Source organism: Pistacia vera, unplaced genomic scaffold (genome assembly GCF_008641045.1).
Source record: "Pistacia vera cultivar Batoury unplaced genomic scaffold, PisVer_v2 Contig471, whole genome shotgun sequence".
Lineage (NCBI taxonomy): Eukaryota > Viridiplantae > Streptophyta > Magnoliopsida > Sapindales > Anacardiaceae > Pistacia > Pistacia vera.
Genome location: NW_022196303.1, coordinates 251,829 through 275,542, shown reverse-complemented (window position 1 = coordinate 275,542; position 23,714 = coordinate 251,829). Strand labels below are relative to the sequence as shown.

The following is a 23,714-nucleotide window of genomic DNA, read 5'->3' as shown; positions in this document are numbered from 1 at the left end:
ATTGCCAACAACGATGCTCGTGTCGTTATCAATTCGTAAAAGAATTATCTTTCAAGGTTTGGCACGCCAAGAGCCATTATCAGTGATGGTGGCTCTCTTTTTGCAATCGCCTATTCACATCACTGTTAAGCAAGTATGAGTTACACTCGAGTTGCAACCCATATCATCCGCACCCAGGCCAATCGAAGTTTCGAATAGGGAGCTGAAACGAATCCTGGAGAAGACAGTGAACACATCCCGAAAGGATTGGGCAACTAAGCTGGATGATGCACTATGGGCATAGAGGACGCATTCAAAACACCAAAGGAATGTCTTCCTATAGGATGGTTTACGGAAAAGCTTGTCACTTGCCAGTGGAGTTAGAGCACAGGTCGTATTGGGCAGTAAAATTTTGAATTTTGATCTACAAGCTGCGGGAGCAAAACGTTTGCTGAAACTTAATGAGATGGAAGAGTTTCTCAATGATGCCTACGAGAAGCCCAGATTTACAAAGAAAAGACTAAGCAGTGCATGACAAACACATTGTGAACAAGGAATTCAAGGAGGGCGACAAAGTGCTATTGTTCAACTCGAGGCTACGACTTTTTCCAGGAAAATTGTGCTCACGATGGTCTAGCCCATTCATCATTCATCGAGTGTTTCCGCATGGCAATAGAGCTGCACCCACCCGACGAAAGGCACATTCAAGTCAACGGGCAAAGATTGAAACCTTATATTAAGAATGCAATCAGACGAGAGGGTTTCAATTTTTCTTCAGAATCCTAATTGACGACAGAAAGGAGTCGGCTTAAGACTTTAAATAAGCGCTTTTTGGGAGGCAACCCAAATTTTCGATTCCGTTTGAGTTTTTTTTATGTTATTTAATTTATTTTATTTTTTGTTTCAGTGCATTCTTTTTAGTTAAATTTTTTTTTTTGTGTTATCAGCTGCATTTTGTTTGTTAATGCAGGATTTCGGATTGATTTTCAGGTAACTGACAACGCACTCAAGGATCAGGCAGAAAACTGATCCGATCGCCGCGGCGGTAACATATATCGCTGCAGCTAGCGTGATTACGCGCACAGGGACTGCATCTGATAAATCACGCTCGCGCGGGCAATAGTTTCATCGCTGCAGCGAGCGTGACTTAAAGCAACGCCGCGACGATAACAACGATCGCCGCGGCGACTCATACATCGCCGCAGCGATCGCACCAGAAAACTGAATCCTGCCTTTAAATCAGCAGTTTTCCTCTTTGGCTTTTTCTCATCTTTCATTACGAGCTTTTTCCCCCTCACACTTGCTCTCCACCAATTTTTGGTTCAAATCAGTCCTTTTCCTTACTCCATTGATCACTAACACATTCCTCCTTCCATCCCATTTCGCAGATTAAAAAAACAGAGGAGAAATTGCGAAAATTCAAGTGAGGGTTTTCAAAAGAGATTTGGATTTTCGAAATTTCATCCAATCCATTTCAATTCCAGGCGTTTTTGGACTAACACGGTTCAAGTAAGTGTTTCTCAACCATTTTGCATTGAAATTTTGAGTGTGGAGGAGAAATCCATTGATTTGAGTTGTGTGGAAGTGTGGATGGTTGTGAATAGTGCCTGAGATTTGGTGATTTTCGTGGGAGTGTTTATCTCTGTGATTGTTTGCTTGAAGAAGGGTAATTGCTTTGTGTAGGAGTGAGTTGATTTCGTTGGCAGTGTTAGTAGTTCGACTGAATATTTGGGGTGAGTTCACATAGTGATATGGCACCCAAAAGAAATGAAAAATTGATAGAGAGAAAAGGAAAGGGCGGCTCTAGTGATTCCCGGTTTGTTAGCCAGGCTGCCTAGGAAAAGTATGAAAATTTTGCAAAACAACCGGTGCGATTTATTGAAGAACGAGGGCTGGTTTTTACAGAAGCTTTGGAGGAATAACTGATGTGATTCAAGCCTGGGTTGGGTGAAATTCTGCAAAGAACCTCCGCACCTCTGTTTCCTCTGTGGGAAAGAGTTTTATGCCAACGCTCCGGAGAGCACTGATGGGAGAACCTTAGTAAGAGCAAAGAGATAGTGTTAATGCCGCTGCAATCAATGAATTTATGAGCTGCCGCAAATTGGGTTCGATGATGATGCCTATCTGCATTCAGCAAGTGATTTTGATGCAGTAATTACCACTCTGACTGGGGAGAAGCTACATGGTTTTGCAGCTGGGGAACACCATCCGCTTTGAAGTAAGTTCTTGGACTCATTTTCCCGCATGTGGTTATACTTTGTATCCTCCCGATTAATGCCATCCAACACATGAGTACTGTGAGTAAAGCTAGGCAATCTTAATGTAGCTATCGCCAGAAAATGGATGAATATGGGTGAAATTATCTTTCAAGAGATTTCTCATTCGGCAAAGCGTTCCAAGACGGGCTTTTATTTTCCCACACTGATTACTGCATTGTGTACGAAAGCGGAAGTGCCATTGAAGTCTGAGAAGTTTTTATTCCGCAAGGAGTGAGCCTAACTGAGCAGTTTATGCAAAATTTACCAGTGGGGGCAGATTAGAGGTACCCAGACCAAATCATCTTTATCGTCAAAGCTTTCCCAAAAGATCAATTGCTGAAGTTGCATGAAGACATCGAAAAAGTGAAACAAGCACAGAATCGTCAAGAGGCCTGGAGTCATGGATGAGTGGGCAAATGCGGGTACACATGAGATGCAGAGATTGCAACTTGCACATGCTGTGATAGTAGCACCGGGTGTGAATGGACTGATTTTGTGTACCCGGCGGATGGGAGCGGGTGATGTTCCTGATGAGGATTCTGAGAGAGTATGGAGGAGTAAACTTTGTTATGTTGTTAGTGCAGTTTATGTCGGTCGTTGTTTTATTTTTCTGTTTTGATGTACTAACCGTTGTCTACTGTGTTTCTTTGACATTTTGTGAACTATTATCTGTTTGTTTTTTTTATTTTTTTTATTTTGTTTTTCTTGTTCCTGCTCTTTTTATCCATTCTTTTATTTTGCATAACTCTGATGGCCGCAAAAGTCTATTTAGCGGTTTCTCTGTGTTGATAGAACGACTGTTTATACGACTGGATGGCTTTATTTTGTTGAGGAATGTGGTAACGTTTTCTTTCTTTTACTCTTACGCTTATGCACGACCCGTCCGACCCCCCTTATCCCATAGGCTCCGGGCGCACCCATGAACTCAGGTGATCGAGAACTGCCATGTGAGAAACTATAAAACCTTTTTATAAATAAAATATCATAAAAATGTACGTCATTTGCATATAAACAATGCAATTGAAATTTTCACAATGAAATTTTGGTATCAATTTTTCCATTCTTTAATAATCCAACAAGAAATAAATACATGATGAAAGAAACATAAACTTTGCAGCGGCAAACAAAATACAACTTAGAATCTATGGTGAAATGAAGTCGTGTGGCCCAACCTTGAGTGAAATTCACTCCTCTGCACGATCACCTTCTAGACCTGGTGGGGGAAAGAAAAACATTTGAAACGAGGGGTGAGCTAGAAATGCTCAGTGATTGGGGATGGGTTAGTATTTAATAAACATTTCAATATACATAAAAACACTCTGCTTATAAAATTTCATTTCCGTATACACATTTTATAATATACCCCATCTTTCATAACACATGCTGAAATCTCTGGCACAACTTCTTTTAACACTATTAGGATAACCGATAAATACTCATGTTTCTCTAAAACTCATTTCTAAGAAACGGTTCATATACGGATAACATTTACATTTATAATTTCCCATTTTCAAATAAATGATATACATATTCAAACTATCTCTCAATCACATAAACACTCATGCTAAAAATTTCATTTCCGTATACACATTTTATAATATAAGCCATCTTTCATAACACATGCTGAAATCTCTCATGGCAATGTTCTGAAGAACAAAACTGCATGTTTTGAGAATAGTGATACGGCAGCGTTTTACGTTTGTTAGAGTGTTGCTTTAGGCAGCTCAGCTAGACACTTATCGTGTCTTTCTTCTATATAGGTGTACTGTATCAAAAACACTTTACTAATTTTGAAAATCGATATAAAATCCTGTTCGTTCTTTCTCCTCTGTTTTCTCTTCCTCTCCCTACTGTTATCTCCCATGGTATCAGAGCCTTGATTATCATGGCTGATAACTTCGATCCTTCTATGTGCTTCAATCTAAAAGTTTTGAACAGCTACAGCTCAACTAATTCTGTTCTCAGCTTTTTCGTCTGGTTTACAAGTTGTGAACCCTAAACTTACGCGCGACAACTATCGTCTGGAGGTCGCAGTTTCTTTTTGCTGTTGGAGCTCACGAGTTGGAAGACTACTTAATTGGTAATATACCTTGTCCTTTCCATAATTGTTACTAAACAGAATGTTACTGAGTCAATTCATGGTTCTAAAGATAAAGAAAATGAAGTTAGGAGAAATAAATCCGCCATGGGAGTTGGAAACGTACGAGAAATTCTTAGTGACCTGGTTGTTAGCTTCAATTTCTGAAAGCATGTTCGATTACGTATCAAAATGTCGCTATTCACATAAATTTGGTCTGCTCTTGAGCATGATGAGATTGACTCTAGAGCTAGAGCACTTCACTTAAAAATTTGCTGCAAACAACTCAGAAAGACCTTAGTATTCAGTTATGTTAGAAAATGAAGAAATAGCCTCAAGTCTATCTGCAAGTGGACAGATTGTATCGGATGAAGATCTTCTTCAGTATGTTCTTGATGGACTTGGTCCAGAATGATGCAGCAGTTGTTAACTCACTCAAGAATTGAGTCTAAATCAGACTCTGTGAGTTTACAGAAGCAGTTTCTGTTGCAAAAGTATGAGGTTAGGCTAGAAAAGTTCACACGTTGGAATTCTCTAACAGTTCAAACATGCAACTCCTAATCAGCAGACTAACCTCTCTGGAAAACGTGAAAATACTGGTCCTCACTTAATCTGATGCAGCATCAGACTCATCACTCTGCTTATTCCAGTACCTATGAGTTCATCAACTCAGTCTGGATCTTCTAGCACCTATAATCAGATGCTCCTTTTTCATATGAAGGTTCTTGGAACATATAGACCTGCTGTGAATACAAATTTTGGCAAGGCAAGGTGGTTCAATAATAGAGGGAGACCAATTTGCCAAGTCTGTGGAAAACCAGGACACACTGCTTTCAGTGTTCCCCCGTATGATTCATCCTACAGTGGGGTTTTCAATCTGGAAACCAGTTTCAGTCAGGTGGACCTGGTGTTGGAGGTTTTCAATCTGGAAACAGTTTCAGTCTGGTGTTGGAGGTTTTCAGAACAGTTTTCGACCTAGTGGAAATCAGTTTCAGTCTGCATCATTCCCACCATCACAGGTTGCTAATGTTGAATGGTCCTCAGTATAATTCCTCTGTCTCAGCTGGTGGTGCTAATCAAGTTGCAAGGACTTTATCAGTTGATCACCTGTTTATACCAGCTTACCAAGTCAACAGTCATCTGCTAGTTTTCAAATTGGCCCGCAAGCACATATATCAGCATCCACAACAGTATTCGATATTCCCTTTGCAATGCAAACACTCCTACTGATCCAGTCTGTACATGTTCAGGGGCCACTGATCACAGCATCTGATCCTCACCTGAATGTTAGCAAGCCTATGAAGGGACAGATCAGTTGCAAGTGGGCAATGGTGAGTTGTTGCACATCTCTCACACTGGTACCTCTTCTTTACCCAACAATTTACACTCCAAATGTCTATATCTCAAGAATTTTTGTGTGTTCCAAAAATTACAAGCTATTATTATAGTTGCTAGAAGATCCAGACTGAGTTGTGAACTCATAGGTACTGATTTGCTACAAAAACAAAGATGATGGAAGCAAATTCATGTGTCACTCCTATGCCAATGAGTTTTAGGTGGAGTTGAAACTGTAATTTGATGTGTAGGCTGAATGGAGGGCTGATTGATGATTTTTCAGGAAAAGAGTGTATCTCACCAGTTTAGACCTTGTAAGCATTGGATGAACATTGGTGGAAGTATTTAGACTGATGAATGCTAACAAACCGTGAAGGAGTCAGATCAACTCAAGAAGCTGATGGTGCAGTTGTTACAGTTGGTAATGGTCGATTGTGGACAATTGTGGTATTGATTGTAAAGAGGATGTAATCATGGTAGTTGGTGAGGTAAGGTCTGTGTTCTGGTTACAGAATCTGGTGCTGAATTTTTTGAAATGATTGTGGTGGTCTGTGTAGGTACTGGCTGGATTTGATTGTAGGATATGGTGATGGATTTGTAGAGATTGTTGTGCTGGTTTGTGTAGGTAATTGATTGGATTTGGTTGTGAAAGGAGCTGATGTAGAGGACAACAATGGTCTTGAATAGGCTGTAAAATCAATCTAATTGTTCAGGCAATGTGATGATTTGATGGATGTATTTGTTGGTGAGGTGAAGAATGAATTTGGATGAGTGAAGGTGTGTGGATTATCAACAAGTATGCAGTTTTTATTCCATATACTAGCTGAAGGAGAATCGTTAGAAGAGCTAGCCACTGCAGGGGTAAATTTAGCAGGACCAGATTCAGCGATTGATGAACTTTTGGGTGATTTGGTGACACAAAAGAAAAAATTGTGGTGTAGGATTAGAAGACTCTACTGATGGTAAATAGTTGACCTAATATTTGAAAAACCGGAAGAAAAGGGAACTTTTTCATTGAACTTAACACTTGGAGTGACAAATTTTGCCTCTGAATTAAAACATTTGTACCCTTTGTGAACCAGACTATATCCTACAAAGACACATTTTTGAGAGTGATAACTAAACTTATGTTGGTTGAAGACTCTTCAAAAAGGGAACAAGCACACCACAAAACTTTTAAAGTATCATACAAAGGTGCAAACTTAAACAACACTTGATAGGGTGAAACCCACTGTAAAATTTCAGTTGCCATTCTGTTAATCAAATACACTGCAGTTTTCAAAGGCTAGCCACAAAAAATGCAATGGCATAAATGCATGAGCTAATAGGTTAGGCCGGTTTCTACTATATGTCGATGTTTCCTCTCACTTCGACCATTTTGTTGTGCACATAAACATGAATGTCTAAATTGAATACCTTCACTGGTTAAATAAGGGATTAAGCTTTTATATTCACCTCCTTGATCAGATTGAATGATTTAAGTTTATGGTTAAATTGTCTTTCGGCTAAGTGATGAAACTTAATAAAAACGAGCTGACTTCAGTCTGGTTCTAAGTGGAAAAAGCCATGTAAATCTACTGTAATCATCCAGGAAAGAAACATAATATCTAAAACCTTCAGTTGAAGGGATAGGGGCAGGTCCCCACACATCACTATGAATGAGTCAAGAGGTGAACTGGCTCGAAATCTGACCTAGGAAAAGTGGTGTGATGCATTTTTCCTATTTGCAAGCATCACAAAACTCAACAGAATTCAGATGTGATTTCTTTAGTAAGGAACTCATAATATGTTGATATGCTTTGATGTGTGATGTCCTAACTTCTTATGCCAAATCATAGAATCAGAACAATTATTCACAGTTAAAGCACATTTTGACTTGATTCAGTATGATATGCACTATTAGAGATAGATTTTTCATGACTGATGCATTTATGGACAGAATTCGCACTTCTTCTTGATTATCATTAACCATACAAACAGAAGATTCATTATGAGCACAACAATCAACATCACAATCAGCTCTATTGATATTCTGATATACGAGTAAAAGAAACATCAGAGTCAATAATATCACTGTTTTTATTGCTAAAATCTGAAGTACAAGAAGAGATATGTTTTTATTAAGACTGAAACAAGAAGGATCATGTGTTGTTGCTCTGATTCAGTAGTACTAGAGCAGACAGGTTGACTGTTATTAAGTTTGTCACTGCCAACTTTATTCCTAAAACAGGATCTAATGACGAACCTAAGGAACTAGCATCATGAATGTGAGACAATACAGTTTCCAGAGGGTGACCTTAAGGAAGACTTGGGAACAGAGGGTTGAACCGAAAGATTTGGAGGTATCACCACTGATAAAGCCCTGCCTTAAGATCCCCTTGCAGCAGTGTTGCCCTGGTAACTTTGTCCTTTACAACAAAGCATGAGAATTAAACTCCACAACTACATTGTTATCCTTTGTAAATTTAGAAATACTAAGTAGTTTTGTGTAATTTTTGAACACACAAAATATCTGAATATAGACATTTGGAGTGTAAATTGTTGGGTAAAGAAGAGGTACCAGTGTGAGAGATGTGCAACAACTCACCATTGCCCACTTGCAACTGATCTGTCCCTTCATACGGCTTGCTAACATTCAGGTGAGCTGGATCAGATGCAATGTGATCAGTGGCCCCTGAATCTGATTATACCAATTCAGCCCTCTAAACTGGCTGAGATACACTCTTTTCCTGAAAAATCATCATTCAGCCCTCCATTCAGCCTACACATCAAATTACAGTTTCAACTCCACCTAAAACTCCCCATACAGCCCGATACTGACTGGATCAGTTATACCAGAACCAAATTCAGTTCAAGAGGCCTTGAAGAATACTGAATGGAAAACTGCAATGCGTGTGAATATGAAGCTCTAATTTCAAATAACACATGGACACTTGTACCTTTTTCATCAGAATTAATGTTGTTGGAAACAGTGGTTTTTAGAGTAAAGTATAATGCTGATGGCTCTCTTCAAAAATATAAAGCTCGGTTTGTTCCAAGGGGTTTCAACAAACCCAGGATTGGACTACTTTGATACTTTTAGCCCAGTTATTAAACCTTCAACAATTCGCATTATCCTCACCTTGGCTGTCACCTACAATTGGGATGTTCAACAATTGATGTAACAATGCTTTTCTCAATGGAACTCTAATGAAGTTGTTTACATGGTGCAACCTCCTGGTTTTGAAGATATTATGAAACCACAGCATGTGTGTCAATTAAACAAAGCTTTATATGGGCTCAAACAGGCCCCTAGAGCCTGGTTTGATAGACTGAAACAAGCACTTCAAACAAGGGTTCAAAAATTCTGTATCAGATTCAAGTCTATTCATTCTCAACCAAGATGCACACCACTTATGTTTGTTTTATGTTGATGATATCTTACTAACCGTCTAATATGACATATATGAGTACTCTTGTGCAGGAACTTAATGATCAGTTTTCATTGAAAACACTGGGTCTTTAAAGTATTTTTTAGGTCTTGAAGTTACCAGGACACCACTGAATTCATCTAAGACAGACCAAGTATGCCAATGATTTGCTACAAAAAACAAAGATGATGGAGCATTCTGTGTCACTCTATGACCACGGATCAAAGTTGTTTCCAAAGGATAGTGAACTGTTTTTGGATCCCAGTTTGTATAGAGTACCGTGGGTGCTCTTCAATATCTCACTTTAACAGACCTGATCTCACTTCACAGTAACAAGTTAAGTCAGTTTCTGCAGTCTCCTACTAATCTACATTGGCAGGCTTGTAAAAGGGTCTTACGGTACATTCAAGGCACAAAAGATTATGGCCTTAAGTTCACACCAGCTGCCACTTTGGAGATTGAGTGTTATGCTGATGCGATTGGCAGTAACATAGAAGACAGAAGGTCCACAGTGGGTATTATGTCTACTTAGGACCCAATCTAATCCAATGGAGCTCTAGAAACAGAAGGTAGTAGCTCTATCCTCTACGGAAGCTGAGTACGAGCTTTGGCACATACAGCCACTGAAATAGCCGGTAAACAGTGTGTTCAATGAATTGGGTCTATCATACAAAAATTCCTGTAATATGGTGTGACAATGTAAGTGCTGGAGCTGGCTTCTAATCCCGTATTTCATGCTAGAACCAAGCACTAGAAATTGACACACACTACACAGAGAACAGGTTTTAGCCAACAAAATTGCTGTGCAATATGTTCCCTCAAAGCTCAGATTGCTGACATTTTAACGAGGCTCTTCCGGCTGCTCAATTTGGAGAATTGAGAGCAAAACTAATGTTGTTTCTTATTGTTGTAGTCAATAACTTGCAGTTTTTTTTTTTGAGGATACCAATTGCAGAAAATTGAGGGAGTAAACTGTATGTTGCAGAGGAGAAAATTCAGCAGTAGTGTTGAGAATTTAAACTGTAGTACTTGGGAACAGAGAAACGGCAGTAGCTTGGTCAGTTAAATTGCAGTAGCTTGGAGGCAGAAAATTGAGGGAGTAAATTGCAGTGTTGCAGAGGAGAAAATTCAGCAGTAGTGTTAAGGAATTTAAAACTTAGTAGCTTGGGAACAGATACTGCAGTACTTGGGGTCAGTTAATTGCAGTACTTGGAGGCAGAAAATTGAGGGAGTAAATTGCAGTGTTGCAGAGGAGAAAATTCAGCAGTATGTTGAAAATTTAAAACTGCAGTAGCTTGGGTCAGTTAAATTGCATTAGCTTGGAAAGCATATTTGAAGTATGCAAAGCAGTTTTTTTTTCAAGAGATATACAACTGCAGAAAATTGAGGGATAAACTGCAGTGTTGCAGAGGAGAAATTCAGCAGTAGTGTGGAGGAATTTAAAACTGCAGTATTACGAGCAGTTGATTGACTGAAGGAAAGTTTTTTTTGTTGCTATCTTTTTTTACAGTAGCTGAGGAAGCATATGAAGTGTCGCACAGAAAGCTAGCAGAGTGTCTTTGTTTGATTTTGTTTGTGGTTGTTATGTTGTTTTTTTTTGCCAGCTCAAACTGCAGAGCAGTTCAGCTTGAGGGAGGCTGTTGGACTGAAGAACAAACTGCATGTTTGAGAATAATTGATACGGCAGCGTTTTATTTTGTTAGAGTGTTGCTTTAGGCAGCTCAGTAAGACACTTATCGTGTCTTTCTTCTATATAGTGTACTGTATCAAAACCTTTACTAATTTTGAAAATCAGATTAAAACTCTGTTCGTTCTTTCCCCTCTGTTTTCTCTTCTACTCCCTACTGTTATCTCACAGGCAAGACTTCTTTCTGAACACTATTATGATAAACGAATAAATACTCATGTTTCTCTAAAACATCATTTCTAGAAACGGTTCATATACGGATAACATTTACATTTATAAGTCCCATTTTCAAATAAATGATATATATATTCAAACTACTCTCAATCACATGTGAAAACTCTCACCCAACTAGTACCCTGGGGAAAATTTGTCATACCTGGTGGGCGTTCCACACGCAGGCAGAGCAGGGACTACCTGTCATACCCGGCAAGATCTATCATCGCACGCAGAGCCACTGAACTGTCATACCTGGCGGACCACTCAACGCCCAGGCAGAGCCAATAAAATCTGTCATACCTGGCGGAATCCTGCATCGCTCAGGCAGAGCCAATAAAATCTGTCATACCTGGCGGACCACTCAACGCCCAGGCAGAGCCAATAAAATCTGTCATACCCGGCAAGATCTATCATCGCACGGGCAGAGCCACTGAAACTGTCATACCTGGCGAACCACTCAACGCCCAGCAGAGCCAATAAATCTGTCATACCTGGCGGACCACTCAACGCCCAGGCAGAGCCAATAATCTGTCATACCGGAAAGATCTATCATCGCACGGGCAGAGCCACTGAAACTGTCAACCTGGCGGACCACTCACGCCCAGGCAAGCCAATAAATCTGTCATACCTGGCGGAATCCTGCATCGCGCAGGCAGAGCCAAAATCTGTATCTCTGGGGGATAGGTACTTCGTAGGGGGGTTTTAGCACCACAGCATACTCATGCATAGTCTCAAGTAACATGTAAGTCAATAGCAATTTCGTATGTGCTTATAAATCATTATATGACATAATATTCAAAAGTCACATATAGGGTGAAACTACAATTTTCTAAACAGGTTTCAGAAACTGATGGTTTAACCCAGATTGAACATTATTACTAACCTCACAACTGAGTCTTTTCTTTAACATTTTAACACCAAAATGCCTAACTCCCAGACATTTAAAAACACTATGGAAATCAATTTTCTCAAAGACAGTCCAACTGGAAGCATACAAGTGTATTACCACCACCAACTTTTAGTCTAACTACATAACTCAAGCACCTCTCAAAATGCAATCCAGCCGATGCATGCCACCAAAATATCTAGCACCACTCAGTTTATTGAACAGCCAAATGCATGCAGTTTAATTAGCAAGCAATTCCCTTTAAAACTCAAACAACCACTCTAGAATTTGTCCGAAAACATGCAAAGAAGAAATAACCAAGCAGCTTCACATTTTGCTCAAACCTCACCAAAATATATAAAAGGCATACTAGAAAATATCATACAAGCATAGATCTGAAATTTTTAAGGAAAGTTGTTACTAAAACCACTCACCGTTGAAGCTCACCCTTATGCCGAAAAAATGACTGAATCTTCTAATAATGCCCCCGCTTGCCTCCCTATGTACAAAATTCAATAAATCCTCCATACATAAGTCCCATAAGGTAACGCCTCAAATTAAAATCATTGGACACTTCACACACCAAAAGATTAACATACTTCTGCTTAACAAAACTGTCTCATAATCGACATCGGTCGCTCTCAGATTTTTCTTAAAAATTTTATTTATCATTTTTAAGCCATATTTTAACAGCGTTCTAGAGACACATAAGTTGTTCCCATAATTTTCTCAAGTCATTCCAGAATCAACAACATTTAAAACACAATTTCCTTTCAACTCTTCAAATCTGTCCCCTGTTTCCAAAATTGAGGTACTGACTTGAAAAATTCATAACAATTCAGCCCTTAATCCAAACCTCATAAACTCTCCAAAATTAACTAGACACACATAGGATTCACAAGATTTAAAATCACTCAATTTGGATAAGAATAGATGCATCAAATCACTTTCCAAAATACATGTTCTGGCAGAAACGAAATTCCAGGATTCACAAGGCAACTTCAAAAATCCATAAAATTCAATCCTTCGAATTTTTAAGTGAAATAAATTTCTAAACACTCCTCAAGAAGTCTACAACAACAACATATCCAAAATTCGGCTTCAAACAAAACCCAAACATACAGAAATTTTCGGAGTCCATAGGGTCAGATTTCTGTACAATAACCCTTACTCAAAAATCTATCTTTAACCCATTTTTGTTTAGAAACAACCTCTATGTTCTACCCACACCAAATTATTAAATCAATCTCCTATTTTAGTTTTGTTTTCATGAATTTACCAAATCATAGACAAAACAATCCAAGAGAGCTCCTCATCATAAATCACCAAAAGAGGAAATATCAAGCTTTACTACCTCCCTTTGCTCTATCTTCCTCCACTCTCCGATCACCGAGTTTTGCTCACCGACGCCCCTTTTGTAGCCACCTCCGCGGTCTCCTATCTCCTCTCTCCCTCTATTCTTGGTTTCATCTTTCTCTCCCATCTTTTTCTTTTCTTTCTTTCCTTCTTCCTCTCCTTCTCTTCTCTTCTTTCTCTCTTCTCTCTTTTCTTTCTTCCTTTTCTCTCTTTTCTTTTCTTCTTCTTCCCTTTTTTTTTCTTTCATTGAATGATCACTGTTCATCAAAATATCTGAAAATTTTCAATTTAGTCCTCACTTATTTCGACTATTACCTTGTACTCCCAAAAACTTTCAAATTATTACACTTTACCCCAGAATCACAAAATAAAATTTAAAAACTCCATTAAAAAAATACGGGGTATTACACTTAACATTGGGACAATGTTGATTTTTTTCGTTGGGGGTAGGAATTAGAAATTAAATTGAGCAGCTTTGTTTTTGTCTCTTGGATGAAGTCATATGCTATGAAGAATGTGATTGCAATAACATAGAACGAATGGAGGAAATTAATTTTTACCTTTGCTTACGGATGTGTGCGAATATTAATGACATGGAGTTGAGACCCTAGTGAATTGTGGATTGAAAGTGGTTCAATCACCTACTTAGAGACGTGTTATTTATAAAGTTTTCATGAATTTTATTGTGTTCAACAAACTCTAGAACTCATTTGATAATCCTCAAGGCGAAATCCTAGAATTCACATCACTTAGGATGATTTAGGCTGTTTTTGAGCCGTTGAGCCTTTCAAGCCAACCCTTGTTTTTGTCATCGCTAGTTACCTTTGAGCCTTTTTAAACACAATTTTGCCTTGTTTCTTTCGTTCTTTGAACTAATGTTTACCCTATCCGATTTTGAGCATAAAACACAATCCTACCCGTTTATCATTAAGAGACTTTATTGTTCTTCAACTTATTACGAGTTTTGGTAAGAAAGTGTGGTTGTCACAACCCATGTGTGCAAAGAAATTGATTGGGGGTTGCGAAGTGTTTGTAAAATCAGTGGGGATGTGCATGTTTCAGCCTTGCTGTGTGTAAAAAAAAAAAAAAAAAAAAAATTTGACTAGTTTAAGGGTATTTCGGCTGGAAACCAGAACCCGCCTTAAAACTCCTAGCAGTACTTGGCAACCTCTGGTATACAACCCACGTACACCTTAGACGCATCTCCCTCGCCCATTTTGGTATGATTGTTGTTAAAAAAAAAAAAAAAAAAAAAAAAAAAAAAAAAAAAAAAAAAGATGTAAGTTTGAGGGGTGTAAATTAGTGGATACATGGTTGGTGGTTAGAAGAAGTGGATTGTCGATTTGATTTTAGAGTTGCATGAGGAAAATGAGTTTCTTACTTTGTTTTCATATCATTTCCTTGGACCCTACCCTGGCCTAAAGTTACAACCTTTACAAAGACCTATGATCCCAGGTGATGTGAAATTCTACATTATGGAGAGTGGTTTGAAAAGCGAGCCTATAGAGTTTGATTCCATGATTCACATATAAGTCATAACCCGAATACTGAGATCAAAATTTTTTTTATAATGTGTGCATAACACCATCCGATTTGTAACTAATTTTGTGGTTGTATGGATGTTCTAGGGTCGATAACGAAAATGAAATTGATGTTTGCATTGTCTGTGAGTTTTAGGTGATTTTTAATTAATCTATTTATTTTGTTTATATGCATTTTGAGACATCTTTATGAATTGATCCAAGACCTTTTGTTAGTGTATTCTTTTTATGTTTATGTTTTTGTTACTTTTGGAGTTTAGGATAATTTTAGCGCGGATGTTGTGGGATCATCGCTGGAAACCCTCCCGAGACTACAACTCGTCAACTAGGCCACCTAGGGTTTAAAGGCTTGTTGCATACGTTAATGCAATCGTGTCAATCTACGAAAGTGGTTTAGGATAGTTTAGATATAGGTTTTAATTGGTTGTTTTATTTTCAAGTTTAGAGACTTATTTTATCGCTTATTTTGCTAGGGACTAGCAAAAAGCTGTTGGGGTGTGATAGAGCTTGAATGTTGATATTTTGTTGTGATTTAATTGGTTTATTTATGGAAAATGTGCTTAAAGTGTGGAATTTGGATTATTTCTTTCATAAATACCATTTATGGGTCACGGGTGCACTTTAAGTGTTTTCAGGCTCAAACAGGTTGTTGAAGGGAAAAGAATGATATCGATAGGATTCACGACACGTAGACAAACGGCACAAGAATCATGATCGAAATGAGGGAGTTGTGGTACGTCGAAGATGTACGGAAAATCTGGAAATTCTTCATCATGAGTATGCCTCGATGTTTCTATCATACTTGAGCTGTAGAAGTCGTAATTTGACATTCTGGTGCGTTGGAAAGCTTTTCAAAGAGCTACAATGTTCATGTTATTACTTTATCTAATTCTGAAGTTTACAGGTTCTTTGGATAGAAACGATCGCCGCGGCGTCATTCTTACCGCCGCGGCGATGGGTCGCGGGTTTGTGTTAATTCATTATCCTAATTCGAATCTGAATGGGCCAAGTTTTCTAATATTTTTCCTAAGCGCGACCCAGAACCCTAAGGATATAAAGAGAGTCTTGAAGAAGTTAGAAGGGGACTTTGGAGAGAAGAAGAGACGGCTACCAATTTGGAGATCGGGATCCTGAAAGCTCTCGTTTACCGTAGAGAAGTTTATCTTTTTCTCAAATTGATGTCATTAATGAGAATGTGGTTTTGTTATTTTCATTATAACTAATTTCTTGTCTAGGCTAAGATGTAGCCCGATTTATGAATATGTTTTGACTTGAATGTTTGTTAATCTTACTGAGTTTATAATTCTGAGTTTTATTACTATGCTAATGCTTTCAATTCTCAAGGGCCCGAGGGTTGAATGATTTCAAGGGTTAGGTTGAGATCGGAGAGATGAAACCTGATTTGTCTTTAATAAAACCATAGTTGAGCGAACGCTAGAGATAGGTTACCGCGATCTGTGAGGCTCCGGTAAATTCCATAAGCTTAATGATCTCTTAGCTCCTAATCCAATTTAGAGATATCTTGGGTTTTGTTTAAGGGTTAATTTGCTAATTGCTCGAGAGAGAGTTAGTGGAATAATAGGGGATTTGGCTTTTAGAATACACTCGATTAGGTTAACAACAAATGTCAATGCATAGAATTAAATTGGTGTGAAATCTATGCCCTAGGTTTAGTCATATTGATTTTTACTTCAAAGTGTTTACAAGTTCTACTTTTATTCAGTACTTAATTTTTAGTTGTTAGTTTATTTACTTTTTCATTAAATTCATTCTTAAAATTCAGTTTAATCAAATAGCAATAAAATAGATTAGTTTGGTACTTGGTAGGTAGTTCCCTTGGGATTCGATACTCGTTTACTCGAGTTTTACTACTTGCACGATTTCGTACACTTGCGAATAGCCTGTCAGAGAACATAAAAATAAGATCATATATACGAGTAATTTTTCTGAATATAACTATAGCATCATAGTTAAAGATTCATATGTATACTATAATCTTTAGCCAAAACAGCGAACGAACAATCATCACCAGCAAAAAACACTGTATCCTCCAGCTCATCCACCACCGGAACCCACTCATTTCTCTTTTCGTCAAGCTTGAAAGCCTCAAAATACATCCGGCTATCTTCGTATGCCCAGTATTGGAAAACCAAAAACAAGTCCTCACAGGACTTCACCAAGTAATATCGACTAATAGGGATATTCTTATCCATATTAAAGTATTACTCATTGTAGATGCAAAAATCTACCGTTGCGGAAAGAGGGATTGATCCCATGAGGTTAAGGCCACTAGCGATCTACTGCACCTGTTTACGTGAGAAAACAGGTGTGAAGTAGACGGAAAACATCGGGGTGGTGACACTTAAGTTAGCAAGGCTAAGCGAGGCTAATTTAGTGAGAGCTAGGGAGAAAAAAGGCTACTAGAAATCTAGTCGGGGACTGTGACTACGGCTGTAATGCGAAGTTCTCAAGCGGGAACTCTAAGGTTTGAAGGTGTAATATAATGTGTCCCTTGTGAGAGGGCTGACCTCTGCTTAAATAGTGACTGTATGACTTCCCAATCCTGGTGGGATTAGGAGTTCTCGTAGTAATCGTTCCCCCAAAAGGTGTAACCATTGGCCTCCTCATCCTAGTGTGAAAAGGAGTTCGAACATGACTCGGATATAGACCTTGGAGGAATTGGGATAGTAGTCAACTTCCTTATCAGAGTTCAAGTAGGAGTGTAATCCGTAGGTGACTGTGAGCTTCGAATTGACAGTGAACCCAGAAGGTGTGCTAGAATCAAGAGGCCTGGGTCCAAATGGTATGGACCTACTGCACTTCATATCGGATAGGCCTCATCTGCGGAATTCTAGCTTGGGCCACATTGGGACTAGGCCTAGGCTTTCTTCTTTGTCAGGAGTGTTACCTTGTTTGGGCAAAGGGCGTTTTCTTGCCCTAACACTCATATAATCCAAAACATAGAATTTTCTGTAATGATAAATTATATCTTCATAATTATCATGACCAAGGTAAGTATATGTCAGTTAAACTTTTATCTCCGATTTTCCAACCAAACGGTTTACCCGCAGGATGAATAGCCATAACAGATAACTGATGTCAGGAGCCGTAGAAGCCACAACTTTAACGAAAAAAGTGTGCTCTTTTTTTTTTTTTTTTTCCCCAAAAACATTTCACTACGAAACAATCTGCTTCCACTTTTGGACTTATGGACTGGTTCAAGTTGATACACTTGTTAGTTCTTTAATCTGATAATCCGACAAGTTGAGACATTTTGGTAACGATATCCTCATAGTGGATCCTTCGGCCGGACTTCGCCGGAGTTCATGTGCTCGATTTTGATCATCCACCTTTGCGTCGTTTCCAGTGGGTTGGAGAAAGAGTGACGTGTTTAGACGGGGTAAATCGTCGACAAGGTGAGTTAAAAGTGGTTGGCAGGTGCGGCGATCCGCCTGGTTTGCTGAGTGCGGCTGTTATTTTCAGGGTTGAGGGGGCCGGAAATGAGCTCCGTCGAGCTGATTTTGGAATTAGGTTTCTCAAGGGAGGTGAGACTAGAGAGCGAAACGTGTCACAAACAGCCCGAAAACGTAGAGTATCGTCAACTGAGTGGAGACTTTTGGCCATATCAATGAGGATATCTTCGGGATGAGTGGAAGAATCGTGTGTGGCCAGGTCACTCTGCTCCATCTCCATGGTTTGGCAAAGCAAACAAGTTATGATAGACGAAAACCAGAAAACGAGAAGAGCAAGATGAAGAAGAAGAAGTAGAGAATTTTGGAAAAGCCGAGAGTGAGTAGGTGAGATTTTGAGGTTAAGAAATGAAACTGGAGTACAATAGGAGGGTATTTTTGGAATTGGAGCGTACTTTTGAATTCGGAAAATTCTGCAATTTCTGACGAGCAACATGGTAGTGGACTTGGTTTGGCTTTACTAGGATAATAATAAGTTAAGCCCGGGATCATGGTTTCTTGTCCAAGGATGTCCATAAACCATAATCCAAGGGCAGCAAGCGTATGATAGGGCATACTATTTGAAGCCTACACACCCAAAATAATAATAATAATAATAATAATAATAATAATAAATGATTCAGGACATTATCAATAACTCTAGAATTGATTCTTTCTCAGTCGATGCTCGAGTGGTTGGCTGGAATGGATTATAAATTTGTTGACAATATTATCTACACTAATTCATATCCGGACCAAGTGTAAGCAAGCACCCAGAGACCCTAGCTCAGAAAATAGGTTAATCAAATCCAACGTCTAATCGTTCACTTCACCCTTTAGTTTTCAAGTTAAAAATTTTAGAATCTTCTCACAATTGTAATAGATTTGTACTCTCTATATCTTGTGATAGAGGTATTGAGGAATCAAAATTAGGGAAATTTTGCTTATTATGACTTGAGGGGAGTTTGTGTGCTAGCAAGAATAAGTGGATTGAAAGAAACCCGAGTTTCATTGCTATTCACTTAAAGTGATCTAGTAAGGTTCCTATATCTAAGCACATTCCAAGGCATCTGGTTTAGCAAAGTTACAGATATTTAGGGACAGAGAAGTGACACACAAGTTCTTGACACAATAAGAATTTGAACTAGAGAAGTAATTGGGCATTCAAAACTCAACCGAGATAAGATTTCTATCTGATATAAGTTTCTACAGCTTTATGAATCTCCAAAACACATTTTTAGGCTGTAAAAATTTAATGCCTAATGCCCTAAATAACAGAATTGAAAAGTTCAACTTGGTTCACATATCTGTGTAGGTAATTCATAATCTGTGTATATGCTCAGAAATTAAAACCCACATTACCATGAATTGGTAAACAAAATATAGTTTTTTGTACCTTGAGACTGAAAACAAATTCAAAGTTATCTATGAAGACTGAAGAGGTTTCTATAATCTTTGCGATTCTTTAAGCTTTCATTGCTTGTGGATAAGTAAATTCATAAAATGGAATTACTTTTGAGAAAACCAATAAAAAACTATCCAAGTAAGACAACTTCGGATTCTTAAGTAAACACACATTTGCTTTTGCGGTAATTTTTAGAGATACAAAGATAGAGAACACAATAAAGGCACGAACTAGCCTTGTGGCTAGACGACTAAACTTTAGTCATTTGAGTAAGTTATCCACAAGTCTTTGTGTTTGAGTCTCACAAACTAACCATTTATCACATTTGTGACTTATTTGACTCTTTGAGGTTACAAGTAATGGATCTTAGGATAACATCTATTTACTGAACCCTATACTACTATTTTTCGAGTTAACACTTTGTAGTCGATCAAATAATCCATGGAGATTTTGTTCCTAAAATTTGTAAAAGAGTACGTAATGAAAGTGCTAAGATGACTTTTTAATTGCAAAATTTTAACAACTCAGTAGAGAAAACACTTGCACACAGAAATAACTAGCCGATCGAGCTCCAATTAAGGGTACTCCAACCAAGTTGGTGGAGGCCAAAAAATCCCGGAAACGTCAGGAAAAGCAAAACCTTCATCCAAGTAAACCACCTTAGCATTCATTCCAGGATGATTTTCACTACTGCAACAGATCACATCATCGTCACTGAAATAAATACAATTACCCTTACATCCAGAGAACTCTTCAGCAGGAACAGAGAACGAACAATTCTCACCTACAAACAACACTCTATCTTCCAATCCCTTCTTCATCCGAACCCACTCATGTTTCTCTTCATCAAGCTTGAAAACGTTGAAATCAACCCGCTCAACTTCGTAACCATGATTATTTTGGTATGTTCGGTATTTATCAATCAAAAACAAATCCTGAAATGACTTTAACAATTACCGAAGCCCAAAATTCCAATTCTGTAACTCTGGTGGACCTGCAACTTCAATAGTATTGTTCAAAGACGTAGAATCTACACTTATAATCAGCCCCGTGGAGACCAAAACATAGAATTTATTATTATGATAAATAATATCAGCAATACTTTGATAAGTAATGTTTATATAAGTCCATTTCTTATCTACATTTCTCCACATAACGAGCTTCCCCAAAGCATACAACACCAAAATCGTGAACTCTTCATTGGTCTCATCATAGCAAGTCGAAACAACCACTTTTCTGAAAAATGTCCTTCGACTATCATCTGAAAAGAAGGACCTACGCTTACGAGGAGAAACTAATTCAAGTTGGTAGGCTTTAGCAATTTCCATGACCCGATAAGCAAGCAAGTTCAAAGAATTTGGTAACTTGTCGGACAAGTCTTCAAAACGGAGTCTGCATAGCGGATCCTGAACTTGGAGTTTGCCAGAATTCAGTTTCTGCACCCTCAATAACCATGTTTTTGTGGTTGGCTCAGAATTGGAGATTAGAGAAAGGGGCTGGATTGCATAAACAATGGACTCAGTGAGTACGCATCGGCCACGGGAGCGTGGAAGTGGGTTAGTAGGTAAAGAGATTTTGAGATCGGAGCTTGGAGATAAGGGTTTTGTTGGAGGGATAGACGACCGAAATGACTTACAAACAGCGCGGAAACGATGGAGGTCATCTGGCGAGTGGAGATGTGTTGCAATCAAAGCCAGTAAGTGTCCTGGAAGTCTGCACCAATCGGTTATAATGGTGTCCATGATTTAAAAGAAAGAAGAAGAAAACTTGAGGAAAGAGCTGAAGTTTGAGACTTGTGTTGGCAATGGCGAAGTTGATAGAATACAGATTACAGAAAATATAAAGGGGTTTTAGAATCAAAAGTGTTTAGGATCAAAATGGGATCAAATAATACATCAATTCCTCGTTTTAAACGAGTCGTTTATGGGTACAATTAATAGTCAAAAAGATGATTAATGATAGTATTTTTTTCACAAGTTGAGTTCAATTATGTGTGAAGAAGTCAAAAATTACTTATAAGATGAGTTAATAATTCCATCTAAAATAATTTTTCTAGAGAAATAAGATCAGAAAGATTTGGACAAATATCATTTCTAACAACTATCTCACATAATTCTATATATTTCTACGATATAGAAAATTATGATTTATTTACTTCATTTTCAAAGTAATTTGATGTTGACCTTATATATATATATATATAGAATTATGTGAGAAGTAGTTGTTAGAAATGATATTTGTCTAGAATTATGTGAGAAGTAGTTGTTAGAAATGATATTTGTCTAGAATTATGTGAGAAGTAGTTGTTAGAAATGATATTTGTCCAAATCATCTATTTATATCATTTCTAACAACTACTTCACACACACACACACACACACACACACACACATATATATATATATATATATATATATATGTCGGATCCAGTTCAGTTTAACTCGGGAGATGACCCAACTCATAGAATAGACAGTTCCCAAGGTATTCTAAGCGTGAGCTCAATCAGAATTGGGCTAAGACTCTAGGTCACATATTAATTTCCATATATAGAGTTGGACTTCATCTTTTCTTGCACTAGCTATTTGGAGTAAAGGTGGAACAAATGGGCCGAGTTAGGCGGGCCAACCCTAACCCAGCCCGCATTAAAGAGGGTTCAACCCGGACCGCAAATAAGGCGGGCCGGGTTGAACCCAACCAGCATGCAACCCCCGGACGGGTCGGTTTGATATATGGCAACCCGGTGACCCGCGGGTTGCTATTTTGTCCTTTCTGGAGAAAGGACCGCTAACCTGCCGGGTTGACCCGCGGGTTGGCCAAAAAAAAAAAACAAATTTAATTTTTTTTCAAATTCCCTTTTTACCCTTGAAATATAGTCGTTTTATAGCAGTTAGAGGGGTCTTTTTCGTCATTTTTTTCCATTTTTTTCTATAAATTGGCCATAAACCCTCATATTTTCTCACAACTCAAATTCTCTCATTCTCTCTAATCTCTAATCTCTCAATTATTCTCTAATCTCTAATCTCTCAATTATTCTTTTAATCTCTTTGTTATCAATTTGCTCTTATTTTAATTTTTATTAGTTTTTGCAATTTTCAATTCATATTTCATATTTTCCATATTCCAATTCTCCTTCTTTAATTTTTTATTTCTTCTACATCAATTTTTTTTTTCAACTACAATGGATAGATATTTCTTTCCCATCAATTTTAATGGTGAAGGAAACTACTATCCTAGTCCTAGTCCCTTTGAATTTACTAATATAAATGCAGGAGGAGCTTCAAATAGTCCCACTTTCCCAGTCTCAAAATCCAATACACCTCAAAATATGCCTCTGATTCCTCCCCATGCTGCTACACTTACAGCTCCCGGTGGTTCTAAAAGTCGTCCTCGTAATCATCGTTCTCGTCCAACTTCATCTCAAGCTGAAGCGGGTTCATCAACTACTGTTGAAAGCGACGACATACACACATCAGACGTTTGGACGCATTTCAATAAGTTTTACGAGGCAGAAAATGGAGTTCAAGTGAAGAAAGCAAGATACAAGTATTGTGGAAATGTTTATAAAGCTGATTCAGGTAATGGTACTAGTACTTTAAAAAGGCATGCTAATAAACATATTGTTCAACATGGAAATAGAGAAACCAATCAAACTAAAATAACTAATATGGTTCTACTTGGCGTTATAATTCTGATGTATATAGGGAACAATTAGCTTTATATATTGCTGCAACTGATTAGTCTATTAATATGATTGAAGATAAATATTTTGAAAGATTTATTAAACATTCATTTTTTCCAGGATTTAAAAGTTATTCTAAAACTGCAACTAGAAATGATTTAATAAAATTGTTTAAGAGAAATTAGAATTAAAAAATAAAATACGTAGTTGTCATGTTAGTGTGACTCTAACTGCCGATATTTGGAGTGGTAGAACTAAACAAGATTATATTTGTGTGACTAGTCATTATTTTGATAACGAATGTAAATTAAATAAATATTTATTAGGATTTAAATTAATGGATATAGATCATAGTGGTCAACAAATTTATAATAAAATTGTTGAAGTTTTAGAAGATTATAATATTGTTAATAAAGTGATCAGTTTAACTTTAGAT

General features: G+C 37.9%; 1 protein-coding gene across 1 annotated transcript; it reads right to left on the bottom strand.

Moving 5' to 3' along the window:
- Positions 1 to 19,776: 19,776 nt before the first annotated feature.
- Positions 19,777 to 21,398, bottom strand: LOC116146093 (F-box protein SKIP23-like). The gene is made up of 2 exons (XM_031431506.1): positions 20,574 to 21,398; positions 19,777 to 20,543 (listed from the first exon to the last, which is right to left on the bottom strand). The coding sequence occupies exons 1-2, from the start codon at positions 21,339 to 21,341 to the stop codon at positions 20,175 to 20,177; spliced, it is 1,137 nt and encodes a 378-aa protein (XP_031287366.1). The 5' UTR covers positions 21,342 to 21,398; the 3' UTR covers positions 19,777 to 20,174.
- Positions 21,399 to 23,714: the final 2,316 nt, after the last annotated feature.

What these genes read in the sequence shown, in the direction of transcription:
- LOC116146093 (XM_031431506.1), bottom strand. Translation starts at nt 21,341, where the DNA reads ATGGACACCATTATAACCGATTGGTGCAGACTTCCAGGACACTTACTG. An exon ending in GTCCACCAGAGTTACAGAAT is followed by an intron (nt 20,544 to 20,573) that starts TGGAATTTTGGG and finishes TAATTGTTAAAG; the next exon opens with TCATTTCAGGATTTGTTTTT.